Source organism: Mustelus asterias, chromosome 18 (assembly GCF_964213995.1).
Source record: "Mustelus asterias chromosome 18, sMusAst1.hap1.1, whole genome shotgun sequence".
Taxonomy (NCBI): Eukaryota; Metazoa; Chordata; class Chondrichthyes; order Carcharhiniformes; family Triakidae; genus Mustelus; species Mustelus asterias.
Window position 1 is genome coordinate 55,450,666 of NC_135818.1, and position 19,097 is coordinate 55,469,762.

The 19,097-nt window shown below is 45.3% G+C and overlaps 1 protein-coding gene across 1 annotated transcript in view; it reads right to left on the reverse strand.

The window, feature by feature from the left end:
• Positions 1 to 1,942: 1,942 nt before the first annotated feature.
• LOC144506837 (uncharacterized) overlaps positions 1,943 to 19,097 on the reverse strand; it is a 38,811-nt gene continuing 21,656 nt past the window's right edge. The window contains exons 3-4 of the mRNA XM_078233193.1: positions 10,159 to 10,303; positions 1,943 to 2,454 (exon numbers count right to left, since the gene is read on the reverse strand). Of these exons, the coding sequence (XP_078089319.1) occupies positions 2,255 to 2,454; positions 10,159 to 10,303 (345 nt within the window). The 3' untranslated portion in view covers positions 1,943 to 2,254. The remainder of the gene's footprint in view (positions 2,455 to 10,158; positions 10,304 to 19,097) is intronic.

The following is a 19,097-nucleotide window of genomic DNA, read 5'->3' on the forward strand; positions in this document are numbered from 1 at the left end:
TAGACCTACCTATAACCCTCCATCCTATTAAGCTCCATGTACTCATCCAGGAGTCTCTTAAAAGACCCTATTGAGTTCGCCTCCACCACCACTGACGGCAGCCGATTCCACTCGCCCACCACCCTCTGTGTGAAAAACTTACCCCTAATATCTCCCCTGTCCCTACCCCCCAGCACCTTAAACCTGTGTCCTCTCGTAGCAGACATTTCCACCCTGGGAAAAAGCCTCTGAGAGTCCACCTGATCTATGCCTCTCAACAACTTATACACCTCTATTAGGTCTCCTCTCATCCTTCGTCTCTCCAAGGAGAAAAGACCGAACTCCCTCAGCCTATCCTCATAAGGCATGCCACCCAATCCAGGCAACATCCTTGTAAATCTCCTCTGAACCCTTTCAATCTTTTCCACATCCTTCCTATAGTGAGGCGACCAGAACTGAGCACAGTATTCCAAGTGGGGTCTGATGAGGGTCTTATATAGCTGCATCATTAGACCCGGACTCCTAAACTCAATCCCTCGATTGATAAAGGCCAGCACACCATACGCCTTCTTAACCACCTCCTCCACCTGTGGGGCCGATTTTAGAGTCCTATGGACCCAGACCCCAAGATCCTTCTGATCCTCTACCGTACTAAGAGTCTTTCCCTTTATATTGTACTCCTTCATCCCATTTGTCCTACCAAAATGGACCACGACGCATTTATCTGGGTTGAAGTCCATCTGCCACTTCTCCGCCCAGTCTTGCATCCATTTTATGCCAGCCCCAATTCAAACTGCCACAGTGAGGTGTGGGGAACAGTAATCTGCTGCTGAGTGCATGACAGTAAGAAGTCTCACAACACCAGGTTAAAGTCCAACAGGTTTATTTGGCAGCACTAGCTTTCGGAGTCTCAAGCTCCTTCATCGGGTGAGTGAGGACTTGTGTTCACAAACAGGACATATAAAGACACAAACTCAATTTACAAGATAATGGTTGGAATGTGAGTCTTTACAGGTAATCAAGTCTTAAAGGTACAGACAATGTGAGTGGAGAGAGGGTTAAGCACAGGTTAAAGAGATGTGTATTGTCTCCAGACAGGGCAGTTAGTGAGATTTTACAAGGCCAGGCAAGTCGTGGGGTTACAGATAATGTGACATGAACCCAAAATCCCGGTTGAGGCCGTCCTCATGTGTGCGGAACTTGGCTATCAGTTTCTGCTCAGCGATTCTGCGTTGTGTGTCGTGAAGGCCGCCTTGGAGAACGCTTACCCGAAGATCAGAAGCTGAATGCCCGTGACCGCTGAAGTGTTCCCCGACTGGAAGGGAACACTCCTGCCTGGCGATTGTCGAGCAGTGTTCATTCATTCATTGTTGTAGCGTCTGCATGGTCTCCCCAATGTACCATGCCTCGGGACATCCTTTCCTGCAGCGCATCAGGTAGACAATGTTGGCTGAGTGGCAAGAGTATGTACTGTGTACCTTGTGGATAGTGTTCTCATGTGAAATGATGGCATCCGTGTCGATGATCCGGCACGTCTTGCAGAGGTTGCTGTGGCAGGGTTGTGTTGTGTGGTGTCGTGGTCACTGTTTTCCTGAAGGCTGGGTAGTTTGCTGCGGACAATGGACCATTTGGACACAACAGAATTATAGAATCCCTACAGTGCATTGTCCGCAGCAAACTACCCAGCCTTCAGGAAAACAGTGACCACGACACCACACATGCAGATACGATAGATACGATTGTGAGTTTTAAAGGGGCACCTGGACAAATACATGAATAGGATGGGAATAGAGGGATATGGTCCATGGAAGGGTAGGGGGTTTTAGTTCAGTCGGGCAGCATGATCGATGCAGGCTTGGAAGGCCGAAGGGCCTGTTCCTGTGCTTTAATTTTTTGTTCTTCACAGTAACTTCATAGTAGCGATAATGCAAGATAACTTGTGACAATAATAAATAAATAAGTTACTGCTTTAAGTGACTTTATTGTGCAGTACATTAATCAGTTTATAACACTGAACGTAGGGATCAGGTATGGATTGACTGTATGGCATTTTACTGAATCGCAATGTTTGAATAACAAAAGCAATCTAAAACAGCACTTTTACCATCCAATACTTTTGCTTATTGTCATTTCCCTTTCCTTTGCATCTTTCAACTCACTGGTTGTTAAAAGAAGTCACTTACGGCAGGCATTTCTGTATTTGCAGGTGAAGATTATTCTGCGTACGGATCCTTCCAGAGTTTGTTCTCCGTGCTCGCGACATTTGATGGATATTTTAAATTTTCCTACTCCGAGCCAACCAGCTGAAAGTCAGGTGCTTCATTTCCAGGTAACAGCTGTGGAGTTTTGACTGAAGCAGCTCGTAGAGGGATGATGCAGTCTCACTACAATACAGCAATATGAGCACCAGACTCAACAAAATGATCATCAACAAGTTGCGAAGCATTGCTGGCAAATGGGCATTACATCCGTTAGCTGGTTAAAGACAAAAAACAGATGGTCACAAAATTGTAATTCTTGTATCGTTACATCTTTGCAAATCGTATTAAAGTTCTGAATATACCTTATTTTATTAGACCATAAGATATAGGAGCCGAATTATGCCATTCGGTCCATCGAGTCTGCTCCGCCATTCAATCATGGCTGATTCTCCCACCTTTTCCCCATAACCTTTGATTCCCTTACCAAACAAGAACCTATCTATGTCTTAAATATACTCAATGAACTGGCCTCCAGCGTCTATCTCCAGGGCTCAAAATTGCTTGCAATATTCCAAATGTGGTCTGACCAGAGCCTTATTAAGCCTCAGCAGTACATCCCTGCTTTTGTATTCTAGTCCTCTCAAAAATCAATGCTAACATTGCATTTGTCTTCCTAACTACCAGGTTGTGGTGAACCATTGTTGGTTCCCACCAGGTAGTGCTGAGCCAGGGTCTGGCCAGTACTATGAGTCTGTATATATGTTACTGTTGGGGTTCGGGTTGGGCTGTTCTACCTGTAATATAGTTCTTATGGTACATCCCAGTCGGGCTCCGCCTCCTGGGAGAGGTATAAAGGTCACTGCTCTGTCTGGGACCCTTTAGTCTGGGATCCTGTATTATATATGGTAGCTCTATTGTTGTAGTCAATAAAAGCCTTTATTTCCCCGAGTACCTCTAGCCTCGTGAGTTATATCACGCATCAATTTTATTGACTACAACAATAGAGCTACCATATATAATACACGATCCCAGACTAAAGGGTCCCAGACAGAGCAGTGACCTTTATACCTCTCCCAGGAGGCGGAGCCCGACTGGGATGTACCATAATAACTATAATACAGGTAGAACAGCCCAACCCTAACCCCAACAGTAACATATATACAGACTCATAGTACTGGCCAGACCATGGCTCAGCACTACCTGGTGGGAACCAACAATGGTTCACCACACAGGTCAAGTTAACCTTAAGAGAATCCTGAAGTAGGACTCCCTTTGTGCTTCCGATTTCTGAATTCTCTCCCCATTTAGAAAATAGCCTTCGCCTGCATTCTTCCTACCAAAATGCATAACCTCACACTTTCCCACGTTGCATTCTAACATTAGTTGCATGAAGGATAAGCCAACAGTTTGATAGTGGGCAGTACAGGCGGAGACTCTGATTACTGAACCAAACAGACAGAATTCAGCGGCTGATTGCAAACCAGGGCTCATGAGTTCAGGACAGTCAATTTAATGATACTATTTGTTTTTTCATCGTCTGGTTTTAAAGTTAACTGGAAACCTGACAGGCGCACTTATTTCACTGTAGGTGCCTCCCTCCATCTCCCTCAGGAGGTGTCAGGGGAAAATTATTGTCACTGTAAAAAGTTACATTGATAACATTTGTCAATTGCATTCAATTTCAACATTGTTATTTAATATGTTCACACATTCCCATTAAAGACAACACAGCTTTGCTGAGCCATGAAGATACAGGAGAGATATACAAAGAATTGTGCCACTTTTTACACATGTTTGCAGAATTAAAACCTGGATCACCTCTGAAGAAATAGGATTCTTTCATTACAGCAGGGCAATGTAGCAATCTGAATTAGTTATTTAACGTATCTATTTTTATATATGTTGCAATACCTTTATTCAACAATTAAACAGCGGTTTAATCAGTTTCCAATCTAGTTATTTAAAGTCTATCATCAACTAACCCTGTAATTTTGGAATGCGTTTTTGGTGTCTTCTTGAATAACTAAGCAAAAAGTCTTGCATTTATACCTTTCATAACTTTAGGGTGTCCCAAAGCTCTTTACAGCAATTAAGCATTTCTGAAGTATAGTCATTGTTGTAATGTAGAGAAAGTAGCAGTCAACTTGCACACAGCAAACCCCCACAAACAGCAATGCGATAATGACCAGATAATCTGTTCTTGTGATCTTGATTGTGAACTTAGTATTGGGCAGGACACCGGGAATAACTCCCAGGATCTTCTTTGGAATATAGTATTAAACGCATTGAAAATCTCCAACCTCATCTGCGGCTGGAATTCTCCGGTGCTGCCAGAGCTTTGGCTGAGCGCCAAAGTCTCCATTCTCGGTGGCAGTGAGGACGGTCACCGACGAGGTCGGGGAATCCCACCCATGATCTTTTATGTCAACCCGAGAAGCCAGACAGGGCCTTGGTTTAATGTCATCCAAAAGAGGACAACCATGATTGTGTCGCACTCCCTCAGTACTGCACTGAAGTGTCCGCTGGAGTGGGAGTTGAACCCACAACCTCTGACTCTAAAGATACTAGGGTCGTACCCTATTGAGTAGCATTGAGACACGGCCGAAAAAGTTATATACATGTCATGATAATGCTTTTTGGGATCTTTTGCACCACTCAAACAGAAACTGGAGGGAATTTTCCCATCCTGCCCGCCATGGGAATTGTAACGGGTGGGACAGGAACATGCTAAGATCCGTTGACCTCAGGCGGGATTTTCCGGTTTTGGGACGAATGCAGCCGGAAAATCCCACCCTGGATTTTGTTTTGTCACATCTGAAAGACAAGAGGTAAAGCCAAGCTGAGAATAAAAGTAGCTGAACCAAGAAGCTATGATCTGTGCTGCATGATCCACTCTGAATTAGGTGCGACAGTTGACTGCTCTGAAGAAGAGTCACACACACTCAAAACATTAACTGAGTCACTGTCTGTGCGGAGTCTGCACATTCTCCCAGTGTTTGTGTGGATTTCCTCCAGGTGCTCCGGTTTCCTCCCACAGTCCGGGAGATGTGTTGGTTAGGTGCATCGGCCATGCTAAATTCTCCCTCAGTGTACCCGAACAGGTGCTGGAGTGTGGCGACTAGGGGATTTTCACAGTAACTTTATCCAGCGTGACTGCAGTGTTAATGTAAGCTGACTTGTGACACTAATTAATAAACTTTATCTAGAGCATAAAAACGATTCCAGTTCTAAAATGTGTATAAACCAATGGGAACCAAGGAAGGAGATACTTTGCAGAGAAGTCAGACAATCGCAGAAATGATAGCTGACTTACAGGAGAAATACGACGGTTTTGCACAGCAAGAGGAAATAAATTTTTCGCTCAGCAGTTTATTTCGCACGTATAATGACACCAAATTTAATGCGGGCGCTGTGTGCTTATGTCTTGGATATTAGCTCCAGGCCATCTGGACTGTCGCCCGTAATGAAAGCAAGTTGCCCGTTAAAATGGTATTGAGACATGAGCACAGTTACAGACAAAAATTGATAGTGGAAAGGTGCTGCATTGATTGGGCACTAGAAAGCCAGATTCATGCATCTGGAGTGCCATCATCAGAGGTCCTTTAAAAATGTAAAAAAAAAAGCAAAAGGATATAAAACGATAAAGAGTAATGTTACCCTCGAGAGGACCAAATAGATTAGTCTGGAGGAATACCCCCCTGTGGTGTAGTGAATGCCAAACGAAAATCAATAGCAAGCAGAATGTTATATCTCTTTAAAAGTTATTTAAATTGCATGGTGGAAGATTACCTCATGTTTAAGCATAATTCTTACAAGTTCCCCTTTATGCCACTCCGTTTAGAAATGTTCCCATCGCTTGCTATACTATGCACTATGTCAATTTTTTATAAACTCAATATTTTATCCTCATTATTCTCTGCATATTGCTGACCAAAGGGAGGGAATTTCCTCATCCCGCCCGCCATGGGACTCGTAGCGGGCGGGACAGGACCATGCAAAAGGTCCGTTGACTTTGGGCGGGATTTTCCAGTTTTGGGGTGAGCGCGGCCAGAAAATCCTGCCCCAGAAGTTAGAATTCCATCGGCACGGTGGCACAAATGGTTAGCACTGCTGCCTCACAGCACCAGGGACCTGGGTTCGATTCCCAGCTAGGGTCATTGTCATTGTGGAGTTTGCACATTCTCCCAGTGTCTGTGTGGGTTTCCTCTGGGTGCTCCGGTTTCCTCCCAGTCTGAAAGATGTGCAGGTTAGGTACATTGACCTGAACAGGCGCCAGAGTGTGGCAATTAGGGGAATTTCACAGTAACATCATTGCAGTGTTAATATAAGCCTTACTTGTGACTAATAAATAAACATTTTTTCTCCCCTAATCACACAGGATTAGGGGCAAGGACTGATCAGATCCATCACCAACGTCTCTCTGAAGCATGAGATTCAACCAGGGTGGATAATTGGTTACAATATGGTTAGTGCCTGTAATATCTGATTGAGAAAGGGTGTGTAATATGTTTCAGAATCAGCACAACTGGGATGCTGAAAATGTGCACGAACATCTCAGTCGCACAAACAGTTGCCTCAAGTGAAAACTGCAAAATCAAAGCGGAACTTGACCTTAGAGTTACAATACTGAAAATCTTTACGTTTCTCGAATGCCCTAATAGGGTTGCCAATCCTCCAGGATTATTCTGGACTCTCCAGGAATTAAAGATCAATCCCCAGGACACAGCTCTGAGCAATCCTTGGAGGAAAATGGTGGCACAGTGGCACAATGGTTAGCACTGCTGCCTCAGTGTCAGGGACCTGGGTTCGATTCCAGCATTGGGTGACTATCTGTGTGGAGTTTGCTCACTCCAACCTCTACTTCTGTCACTGGATTTAGTCTCTGGGGCAGAAAGATCCAAGGTGGCACAGTGGTCAACATTGCTGCCTCACAGTGCCAGGGACCAGAGTTCAATTCTGGCCGCAGGTGACCGTCTGTGTGGAGTTTGCACGTTCTCCGTGTCTAGCGCGGGTTTCCTCCGGGTGCTCCAGTTTCCTCTCTCAGTCCAAAGATGTGCGGGTTAAGTTGATTGGCCGTGCTAAATTGACCCTTCGTGTCAAGGGAATTAGGAGGGTAAATGTGTGGGGTTATGGGGATAGGACAGGATCTAGGTGTGATTATTGTTGGTGCAGGATCGATGGGCCAAATGGCTTCCTTCTGCGCTGTCAATTCTATCGAGACATTAAAAAAGATTAGGTGCGCAATCTACCTGTCGTCCACGCCACGCTCCCGCTGCAGTGAAGTCAAAGAATTTGGCATCCAGCTAAACTTCCGTTCACTGTGGCGGGATGGGAAAATTCCAGTGGTAAGATTACAGCCTGGGTTGGTTGTCCCCCCGACAGGTGGTGTGAACAGCATTTGAATTCATTTGTATCTCAGGAGTGTTCGCCAAAACAGCTGTCTGCCGCTGTCCTGTTAGGCCTTCCAATCTTGTGGCACTTCAGCGGGAAATGTTGGCGTCAAACCTAATTGCTAAAGAATGGTGTGCACAAGATGGTCCTCAGTTGGAAGTGACTTCAGCATGAGTGCAACAAAGCTTTCTGCCATAGTGCTGTGCTGTTCACCACTCTGCCAGGTCAGACTGGTTCCTGCCCTCTATCTCCATGCCAAGCTGGTCTTCATGGAGAGCACCGTGCTGCTGGACCCATGAACCCTCCTGTGTCAGTTCAGTACTGTGCCTGGAGTTGAGGAGTACAGGGGTCTCCTACCCCATCAGCCAGGATTCTCTGGCCATTCACGTTGGCCAGATTCTCTAGTCATGCAAGTGGGTCAGCCTGTGCTGGGGCACCGTGGGGTGGCTTCAATGGGAAATCCCGTTGATAGTGGCGAGACCAGAAGATCCTGCCAGCAGTAAACCAAAACCAAACTCTTCTTGCAATTCTCATCCTGTGAGAAACGTAACCACTGTCCTTCCTTGTCATGTTGGACCTCTTCCTCAGCCTTCAGCCAGTGAGAAAAATGCGGAGGAGAGACCAGAGAATCTTGCCCTTTGTCTCAAAATGGGAGAATTGCACCCAAAATCTTGGGAATCAGAGACCCAGTTAAGTGCAAGGGAATCCAGGCTGGTAATGGAGGGAAGGCCTGGGGGATCGTGTGAGGTGGGGGGAAAACAGGCTCTTGGGGGAGAGGCTGTGAGGGAAGAAGGTCCTGAGGTCACTGGGCCTTTTAGGGAGGGCAGACCCAGATAGTAGGGGATTTCTGATGCAAGTGCCCGCGACCGCATACCTCCACTTCCCACCCGAGATCTAACTTTCTTTATTTTTGGATTATCTCACGGAGGAACTTCAGCCTGCCAGCCAGCATAAAAACTGAGGCTGGGGAGGAAATGGCCCTTAAGTGGCCTCCATTATTTGGCCATTTACGGACTTCAGTTAGAGCAAGGGCAGGCTTCCTACTCGAGGCCTGGCCAGACCCAGCAGAAAATCATTGAGATCTCAAGATGGGCAGGAACCCAAAGGATCTCCCGCCATCCCTGCTAATTTCATGGCAGTTCATGCTCCACCTGCCACCTCCCAACCCCGCCCAGCCTAAAAACCTGCCAGTGGGTGGGGATCAAAAATTTCTCAGCATGTAATAGAGAAAGAGTGCGCACACCACTTAAAATAACATTGGCGATAATCACATAACAATTTCTAATGGAGCTACCAAGACATCATCTTTACCACAATGACAGCATTGCACTGAGAGGAGGGAAAGAACTATCCAATGGTCACCTGGTGTTGTCTATGTAGAGGAAGTTAACGACTAACATGGGATCTGAAAAGAATATAAAGATTCTGCTGACAGAAATAGATGCAGAGCTAAAATCATTTGGGAAAAGCCAATCAGAAGGATAATGAGATTAATGCAGCCCATCATACAGTTGACTGCTGGCTAGTGTGAGCCTAGAATCTTATTTTTTTTTGTTAGACACTTAATAAATTCACTCTCTCTTGCACCAATAATGTGTGTTAATACCTTTGCTCTTCCAATGCAGTAAATTAATCTAAAATATGTCTATAGAGTTTATGTATAAACAAATTAATACCAGCAGAGCTGTCAAAATAACAAAACTGAGAAAGTGGAATGTTTCAAATAAAAATAAATGTTCTGGAAATGGGCAGATGGACAAATATTTGAAGTAGTTCATGCTTTGACTGTCAGACCTGCTGTAAATATTTCCAGCAATCGGTTGCCATTTTAGTCGATGGAATTTGCTATGTGTACATATGAACATGGCAAGAAGGTAGAAATGAACACATAGCAGCCAAATAAAAAACAGCATAATTAATGAGCTTCCAAGAGCAGAAACAGGGACAGGATCCTGCCATTCTTGTTGGACGGGCAGGTGCTGCTGGAGTCACCCAGCACCACACTGCGGCCAGAATTCTCTGGCCGGTCACACTGGCCAGATTCTCTGGTCAGACAAGTGGATCAGACCGTGCCGTGGCTTTCCTGGCAACATGGGGCGGCTTGAATGGGAAATCCCATTGATAGCGGTGAGACCAGAGGAGCCTGCCAGCAGTGAACGGCACGCCTCCTTCAGCCAGTGAGAAAAACACTGAGGGGAGACCAGAGAATCTTGCCCTTAGTCTCAAAATGGGAGAATTGCACCCAAAGTCTTGGGAACCAGAGACCCAGTTAAGTGCAAGGGAATCCAGGCTGGTAACTTTTCTTCCAAAAGTTTAAAATTTAGAAAACTCCTATAATACAATTTGCATCGTGAGCACTATTCCCAATGGGTAATCCATTCTGTGGATCAAGCTAAGGGATCAAACTCTTATGAAATAGAGAGAGTTATTAAGCCAGAAATAGCATAAGAAAACGGCAGGGATGAAAAAAAAAGACATTTAGTTCATCGAGGCTCATCCCTTTCCCCCAACTCAATATTGTACATCTTATCCATTTGCTTCACCTTTTCATACAATGCAAAATGGTCAAAATGCAGTCAAAACGTACTGTGAAAGATGATCTCATCCAATTCGCGAAACCGAACTCTTCTTGCAGTCCTCGTTCTGTGAGAAACGTAACCATCGTCCTTCCTTGTCGTCATGTTGGATCTCTTCCTCAGTATGGACGTTGGACATTTCCGTACAGTTACCTGCTGGTTTAAAAAATATTTATCAAGCTCTCGCTGTATCTGCCATCACACTGCAAGAAGTTTAACAACACCAGGTTAAAGTCCAACAGGTTTATTTGGTAGCAAAAGCCACACAAGCTTTCGGAGCTCCAAGCCCCTTCTTCAGGTGAGTGGGAATTCTGTTCACAAACAGGGCATATAAAGACACAGACTTAATATGCATATGCCCTGTTTGTGAACAGAATTCCCACTCACCTGAAGAAGGGGCTTGGAGCTCCGAAAGCTTGTGTGGCTTTTGCTACCAAATAAACCTGTTGGACTTTAACCTGGTGTTGTTAAAACTCTTACTGTGTTTACCCCAGTCCAACACCGGCATCTCCACATCATGTCTGCCATCACAAACATACTTCTCTATTTGTGGTTGACGTGATTTAATCTAAAACAAAAAGGTACATTCTTTAAGCAAACAGCTTTAGAATATTAACTCCAATTCAGATATCGTTTTTTTTTAAAGTTGCAAGTTTATTTATTAGTCACAAGTAAGGCTTACATTAACACTGCAATGAACTGTGAAATTCCCCTAGTCGCCACATTCTGGCACCTGTTCGGGTCAATGCACCTAACCAGCACATCTTTCAGACTGTGGGAGGAAACTGGAGACCCGGAGAAACCCACACAGACACGGGGAGAATGTGCAAACTCCACACAGACGGTGACCCAAGCCGGGAATCGAACCCGGGTCCCTGGCGCTGTGAGGCAACAGTGCTAACCACTGTGCCACCGTGCCGCTCATCGTTTCACTGAATCCCCAGTTTGTCCTCTTGAAATCCATGTAAACTTGAATCGTGCCATTAAATTTTCATCAAAGCGATAACCTGCCAGGGGAAACATGGGTCAATATTGACCCTTAACTGAACTCTTGAGTTGAAAATACCTGATCCAGAAGCTAACACTACTTGGCCTGATCTGATTTTTATTTAATGATGGGTATAAATATAAATGACAACTAATCCAGTCTGTAGCCCTAGTTCATTCGCTTTAATGGCAAGATCAGGAACAAATACGAATGATCCATGGAAGCCCACGCTGACATGTTGAGTTACCTCCGGTGCGCAACACATTTTTGAAGATAACACATTTGCTTTCAGTCTTCTAGTATCTGGTGTGTTTTCAAATCTCTGCGGCAAAAGCTTATTTGAGAGATCTCAGATCTTGAGAGAAGGGACGGCAAGGTGCCACAGTGGTTAGCACTGCTGCCTCACTGCCCCGGGGACCTGGATTGGGTCACTGTCTGTGTGGAGTTTGCACATTCTCCCTGTGTCTGTGTGGGTTTCCTCCGGGTGCTCTGGTTTCCTCCCGCAGTCCAAAGATGTGCAGGTTAGGTGGGTTGGCCATGCTAAATTATCCCCCGGTGTCAGGGGGACGAGCTAGGGTAAATGCACTGGGTTATGGGGATAGTGTCTGTGTGGGGATTGTGGTCGGTGCAGACTCAAATGGCCTCCTTCTGGGATCCTATGATCTAGCAGGAGATCAGCAGCGGAATCCTGGCAGATGGCTAAATTGTAAGGTTTTAAAGAATCTAGAGGAAGTTGGTGGATATAATGCATAAAATTAGCAATGATGTTTCAAATAGAGTACACTTGGTCAGCAAACAAAAATAATGGCTGCAAAATTTGGCTCTGTGGTGGCAATTATTACTGGTGTTGCAGAGGCTGCTTTCAAACTAAAATGGCGGCCAGGGTACTTCTGTACATCTCCAACAGCTGGCAGCTGCCGCCATCTTAGTGAAGGCATTAGTGTGTGTGCCTGCGCTGGATGTACGCAACACGAGTAAATGATGATGTCAGTCAGCTACTATTGACACCACTGCTAACATCCTGGAATTCAGTGCTCCAGTTAACACCCTCTCAAACATGTACATTTGAACATGCATTTCGCGGCAGGAAGAATCTCCCTTCACCAGCATTGTTTAAAGTGATCATAGAATCCCTACTGTGCAGAAGGCGGCCATTTGATCCATCAAGCCTGCACGGACAACAATCCCACACAGGCCCTACCCCCATAACCCCACATATTTATCCTGATAATCTCCCTGACACTAGGGGGCAATTTAGCATGGCCAATACACCTAACTCGTACATCTTTGTAGTGTGGGAGGAAATCAGAGCACCCAGAGGAAACCCACACAGATACGGGGAGAACGTGCAAACTCCACACAGACAATGACCCAAGCCAGGAATTGGTCCCTGGCAGTGAGGAAGAAGTGTTAACCACTGTGCCGTCCGATCATCAACAACTTGCAGGTTACAGTTCCCGATTGCTTTCTGCCAGCTCTGTGCTGTGTGTTTGGAGATGAAATTTGCAGGGAGTGGTGCTGCAAATATGGAACAAATTGCTCCCCGTTATGGATGCTATAGTAGGGCCCCTCCTTGGACTGCAGCATGAGATGGAGATGGTATAGATGTAGCAAATAAGCAGGCCAGCTGCTCAAAGGGAGGAGGAAGAAGACGAATGGGAGGAGGGCTTCCAGCAGGAGAGCTTATCCACTGGGTGCCTTTGTGAAGTATTGATTTTATCTCAACTAAGCCGGGAATATCGTATGTGGCACCTTTGCTTCACAAAGGAGGTGTTCACAGAACTCTGCCATCTCTTACAACTAGACGTGTAGCCTTGGAGAGGGTGATGTCAGAGCTGTGAAAGTAACTGTGATCCTGAACTTCTTCATTTCAGGGTCAGGATCCTTCCAGGGGGAGAAGGCGGCTTCTATTTTGCTCTATTAGAAAGAGCAGGAGATAGACTTTGTTGTGCACTGTCTAAACAGAGAGAAGCAAGCAGAGCACACAGCTGGTTTTGCTAGGAAGGCAGTCTTCGCCATGGTACATCGACTGCTTGCACATATTTTGCAGGTACTGCATCTCAATGTTGAGATAAAGTTCACTCATTTTGCATTGGCATGTGCCATACTCAGCACATCGTTCTGGTGAATCATGCCACCCTGACAGCAGGCATGATGCATTCATTCTGCGCCAACCTGTTGTCCCATCAATCTTTTACACTTCACATCAAAGCAGAGGGTGGCTGCTGGGTAACAAATCTGCCCAACATTTGTTTAATTATTCTTCTCCACAACTGTATTTGATCAGAATGCACGCAACACGAGCTGCCAGGAGAAACATCATCAAACGTGCGATTGGGGTGCAGAATAAGAATATCACTGCATCAGCTACTTCGGAGGAGCCCTACAACACTCAGCACAGCTTGTATCTCAATTTGTGCTGTTGTATTGCACTCTCCACAATCTTGCAATCATGATTGGACTACCCGCTTGCCCACTGAGTCACCCTACCCATCTAACCCAATCACCTGCCACCCATCTACCCACTCACCTGCCAACCCACTCTCCACCTACCCATTTCCGCACCTCACTCACTTACCCATTCACCCAAGTACCCACTCATTCACTTGCTCATCCATTCACCCACCTTCATTAAAATATCGACTTTCAAATACTCAGCAGAATACGGCTGCTAGTGCCTCATAAAAAGATGTGTCCTCTCTTTCTCCCTCTCCCCAGTGCCACTCCAGTGTTACCGCGCTCCAATAAAGCTCCCTCGGAGACACTGCACTGCATATTTCTCCGGGGGGGCCGGGATCAGGAGATCCTGGGAGGAGGAGATGTGCAGCAGCATTGGGTCGAGATAATCTTCCGTCCAACATTGTCGCTGCTAGGAAGACTCAGGCCATGATAATTTAGCAATGCATAGTAATTAAATTTACAGCATACCGTGTTTTCATTCCTTTTTCTGATGGGAAAGGTCCTACAGAACCCAACTAACACTTGGGGCAGCACAGTGGTTAGCACTGCTGCCTCACAGCACCAGGGTTGGGTCACTATCTGTGTGGAATTTGCACATTCTCCGTGTGCTTCCTCTGGGTGCTCTGGTTTCCTCCCACAGTCTGAAAGACGTGCTGGTCAGGTGCATTGACCATGCTAAATTCTCCCTCAGTGTATCTGAACAAGCGTCAGAGTGTGGCGACTAGGGAATTTTCACAGTAACTTCATTGCAATGTTCATGCAAGTCTTTTTATGACACTAATAAATAAACTTTAAACTGATGAGGAAAGCTGATTCACTTAACATTGCAACTTTAAATGAAACACTTTTCAGAAACACAATTACATTTTTTTTATTCATGTGATGTGGGCATTGCTGGCTTGGCCAGCATTTATTGGCCATCCCTAATTGCCCCGAGAAGGTGGCGGTGAGCTGAGGAACTATGGCATTGAAAATCATGAAGGATTTGGGGCAGAGTAGATCAGGAGAAAACAGATTTAAGATAATAAGCAAAAGAAGCCAATGGTGACACGAGGCAAAACCTTCTCATGCAGCTTAAGGGTTTGGAAGACATTGCCTGCGAGTGTGTGGTGGAGGTATAGTCAACTGAGGCATTGAAGAGGGAATTAGATCATCATCAGCAAAAGAAGAATGTGCAAGGCTACAGAGAGAAGGTAGGAGAGTGGCACTAAGTGAATTGTTCCTTCAGAGAGCCAGCGCAGCGATGACAGGTCAAATGGTCTTCTTCTGGGCTGTAACCATTCTATGATTATATGAGTTGTATTGCAGAATTCCAAAGATGTCAAAGAAGAATAAAACTTGATGGACCAACTAGCATCAACCTAGGCACTGGATGTAACAAAGGTACACTCATCCAGTCATCCCCGAGAATGCCTCTTTACTAATATCTGGGCAGTGGTGCCAAAACTGGGAGACGTGCCCCATATACCAGTCAAACATCCTGACATAATCAGACTCTCAGAATCATACCTTTCAGCCAATGTCCCAGATTTCTCGATTGCAATCTTTGGGTATGTCCTGTCCCACTGGCAGGAATAAGTCACTGGAGGTGGTGGCACAGTGCCATACAGTTATGAGAAGGTGTTGCACTGAGACTCCTCAACATTAACTCTAGATCCCATGAAACCTCTTGGCATCAGCTCAAACATGGACAAAGAAACCTCCTGCTGATTACCACCCACCAGCCTCCCTCAGTTGACGAATTTGCATTCCTTCATGTTGTACAGCACTTCAGAGAAATAGTGGGGGTGGCACGGTGGCACAGTAGTTAGCAGTGCTGTCTCAGAGCACCAAAGACCCGGGTTCGATTCCCGGCTTGGGTCACTGTGTGTGGAGTTTGCACGTTCTCCCCATGTTTGCGTGGGTTTCCTCCGGGTGCTCTGGTTTCCCCTCTCAGTCCAAAGATGTGCGGATTAGGTTGATTGGCCATGCTAAATTGCCCCTTAGCGTCAGGACTAGTGGGGTAAATACATGGGGATACGCCCTGGATGGTTGGTGTAGACTTGATGAGCCAAATGGCCTCCTTGTGTAGTCTAGGGATTCTAAGATGAGAAGTTAGCAAGGGCAAATAATGAACTCTGGCTGGGGTTTGTCAAAGCCCATCAACAAGAGTGACTCGGTAGCATCGCCAATCCAGATGGCAAAATCTGATGGACATATCAGCCAGACTGGGCCTGCAGAAGGTGATGAGAAAAACAACTTGCAGCAAAAACCTACTTGACCGGACCCTCACCAAACTATTTGTCATAGATATACCCATCATTGGCAGATAGGACCACTGCAGTCCTTGTCAAGGCACTCATCTTCACACTGAGGCTACCCATTATCGTGTTGCGAGGCATGTTCCACACTACAGGTAAAATGGCAACATCATTGGACAGGTAAACCAGAGGCCTAGGCTCATATTCTGGGGACCAGGGTTCAAATCCCACCATGGCAGCTGATGAAATTTTCATTCAATAAAAATCTGGAATTGAAAAGCTAACCTTAGAAATGGTGACCAGGAAACCATTGCTGATTATCGTAAAAACCCATCTGGTTCACTAATGTCCTTTAGGGAAGGAAATCTGCCATCCTTGCCTGGTTTGGCCCACATGTGACTCCAGAGCCACAGTAATGTGGTTGACTCTTAACTGCCCTCTGAAATGATGGGGCAAGCCACTCAGTTTAAGGGCAATTAAGCATGGTAGACAAATGCTGGCCTTGCCAGCGATGCCAAAAGCATCACCAAGAGTAAATAAATAAACAGCAACATGCTAAGTGGTCTTGTAGCTCAGAATTGAGCATCCACGCACTGCTCCAAGTCATCATCAGCAGTATTGTATTCCACTACAATCTGTCAACTTACAGTCCAACATATGCCTCTCTCACCACTACCAACAAACCAGAGTTTGGCATCAACTTGGCCTCCTCAGCCTTGTGTGTTAGAGAATTTCACCACCCTGAGTGAAGAAGTTTCTCCTTATCTCAGTCCTAAATGGCCTACCCCGTACCCTGAGACTGCGATGGGCGGCACAGTGGCAAGCACTGCTGCCTCACAACACCAGAGACCCAGGTTCAATTCCGGACTCGGGTCACTGTCTGTGTGGAGTCTGCACGTTCTCCCCGTGTCTGCATGGGTTTCTTCCGGGTGCTCCGGTTTCCTCCCACAGTCCAGAGATGTGCGGGTTAGGTTGATTGGCCATGTTAAATTAACCCTAATGTCAGGGGGATTTGCAGGGGTAAATACGAGGGGTTACGGGGATAAGGCCTGGGGGGGATTGTGGTCGGTGCAGGCTTGATGGGTTGAATAGCCTCCTACTGCACTGTAGGGACTCTATGATCCCTTGTTTAAGAATCCCCTAGCCAGAGGGAACATCATCCCTCAATCCAGTCGATCTAGCCCTGTCAGAATGTTATATGTTTCGATGAGATCCCCTCTCAGGTAGCAGTATGACAAGCCAAGGGTAGTGGCAGAGAGGTAAAGCTAGATGCTGCTGGCTTTCATGTGGGAGACGGGCCTGTGCTAATGGATGCTGCTGATAAAGAATGAGATGCAAATGAGGGAGGGCCGAATATTGAGTATAAATTATTGTACACAACCAGAAAAATTAAGCAAATATTACCCAAGTGGGGAATAATTCCACTTTACTTATTATGAAAGCACTTAGAAATCACATAACAAAGTGCAGAAAATGTTAACTTCATATATTTCATCAACTGGAAGTAAGCAAATTGCAGGTTCTGGCATTGAGTCTTTCATTATGGTCCACAAATACATCCGAAGAGAATAGCCTCCTGCTCAATCACATTACGCCCATAGCTTGGCAATGCCACTAATAAAGTCACCAAGTTACCTGCTTTGTCGACCATTTTACATTCAGAAGTCAAGAATTCAAAGCTTTTGGTGGTACCTGGATTTTCACTGACAAACAAAGAACAATACAGCACAGGAAACGGCCCTTCGGTCCTCCAAGCCTGCGCCGATCATGATGCCTGCCTGAACTAAAATCGTTACATGGATAATATGGGTATAGAGGGATATGGGCCAAATGCGGGCAATTGGGATTAGTTTAAGGGTTTTAAAAAAAGGGCGGCATGGACAAGTTGGGCCGAAGGGCCTGTTTCCATGCTGTAAATCTCTATGACTATGAGAAGGGGGGGGGGGAAACTTCAGAAAGAATTACTTGCATTTATATCGTATCTTTCTTGACTAGCAAACATCTGAAAGTGTATGACAGCCAATGAAGTACTTTGACATGTAGTCACTGTTTTAATGTTGAAAACCCTGAGCCAATTTGCACATAGCAAATGGCAATGTGATAATGGCCAGATAATTTGTAAATATTGAGGGATAAATATTGGCCAAGATAGACAGGCTATCTCCCTTAGAGCAAGGAAGTTGCTGAGGGGCTTTAGGGTACAGCAGGTAAAGAATTTGAAGTGGATGTTGATGGAATGATAGAGAATGGAGTGTTTAAAGGTGCCAGGTTCTTTGTAAAGGCAATGTCTTTCCTATAATGGTAAGAAGTCTCACAACACCAGGTTAAAGTCCAACAGGTTTATTTGAAATCACGAGCTTTCGGAGCGCCGCTCCTTCTTCAGGTGATGAAGGAGCAGCGCTCCGAAAGCTTGTGATTCCAAATAAACCTGTTGGACTTTAACCTGGTGTTGTGAGACTTCTTACTGTATCCACTCCAGTCCAACGCTGGCATCTCCACATCTTTCCTATAATGTGTAGTGATCAGAGGATATGATAGAACATGCGGTTGAGTGAGTTGTATTCAGTGAGTGGGTAGGTATTAATGGTAATAAACTAAATTTTAGTCAGGTCCAGCATGTCTTAAATTCATCCAAGGTGAATTTCTGAATCTGGAGGGGTTTCTAGATGTTGAGACTCTTATTCAGAGGAGAACAGACATTGTGATATGTAACATGGAACAGACAGGTGGTTAGGAAACCTGTGGATTCTATCATACCTATTTATTTTTATTCTTAAACCTTGTATTCCATTCTTCATAGGGTAATTACATAATTCTTTTTTAAAGTTAAGGAAGAATGTATTGACTGCATTTGCTTTGACGTGAACACACATTTATATGACAAATCTGACACTGGAGAAGCCAAAGTTACTGCTTAGCTCTTTGCTAATTTTATTCATTTTATACTCACGCCCTTGCTGTGCACATAATGATCCAAGCATAACAACTTGCCTCTTTATCAAACTTCTCTTCCCCAACCAAAAAAAAGTTAATCTCAGAGCCTTTCTTCATAGCTTCGAATCACAATCTTGTTAACAGTCTCATCATCCCCTGAACATGTTCCAATCTCCTGGTTCTGTTGAGGGTAAGGTGTTCAGAAAATGCACAGAAATTCCAAATGAGGTATCACTAACGCCCTTTGCGAAGTAATGTTAAATATTACGAGGCTGTACTTCAAAATGTATCCTGACAGTGAAACGGCTTTAGGAAGTATCCCTAGCAC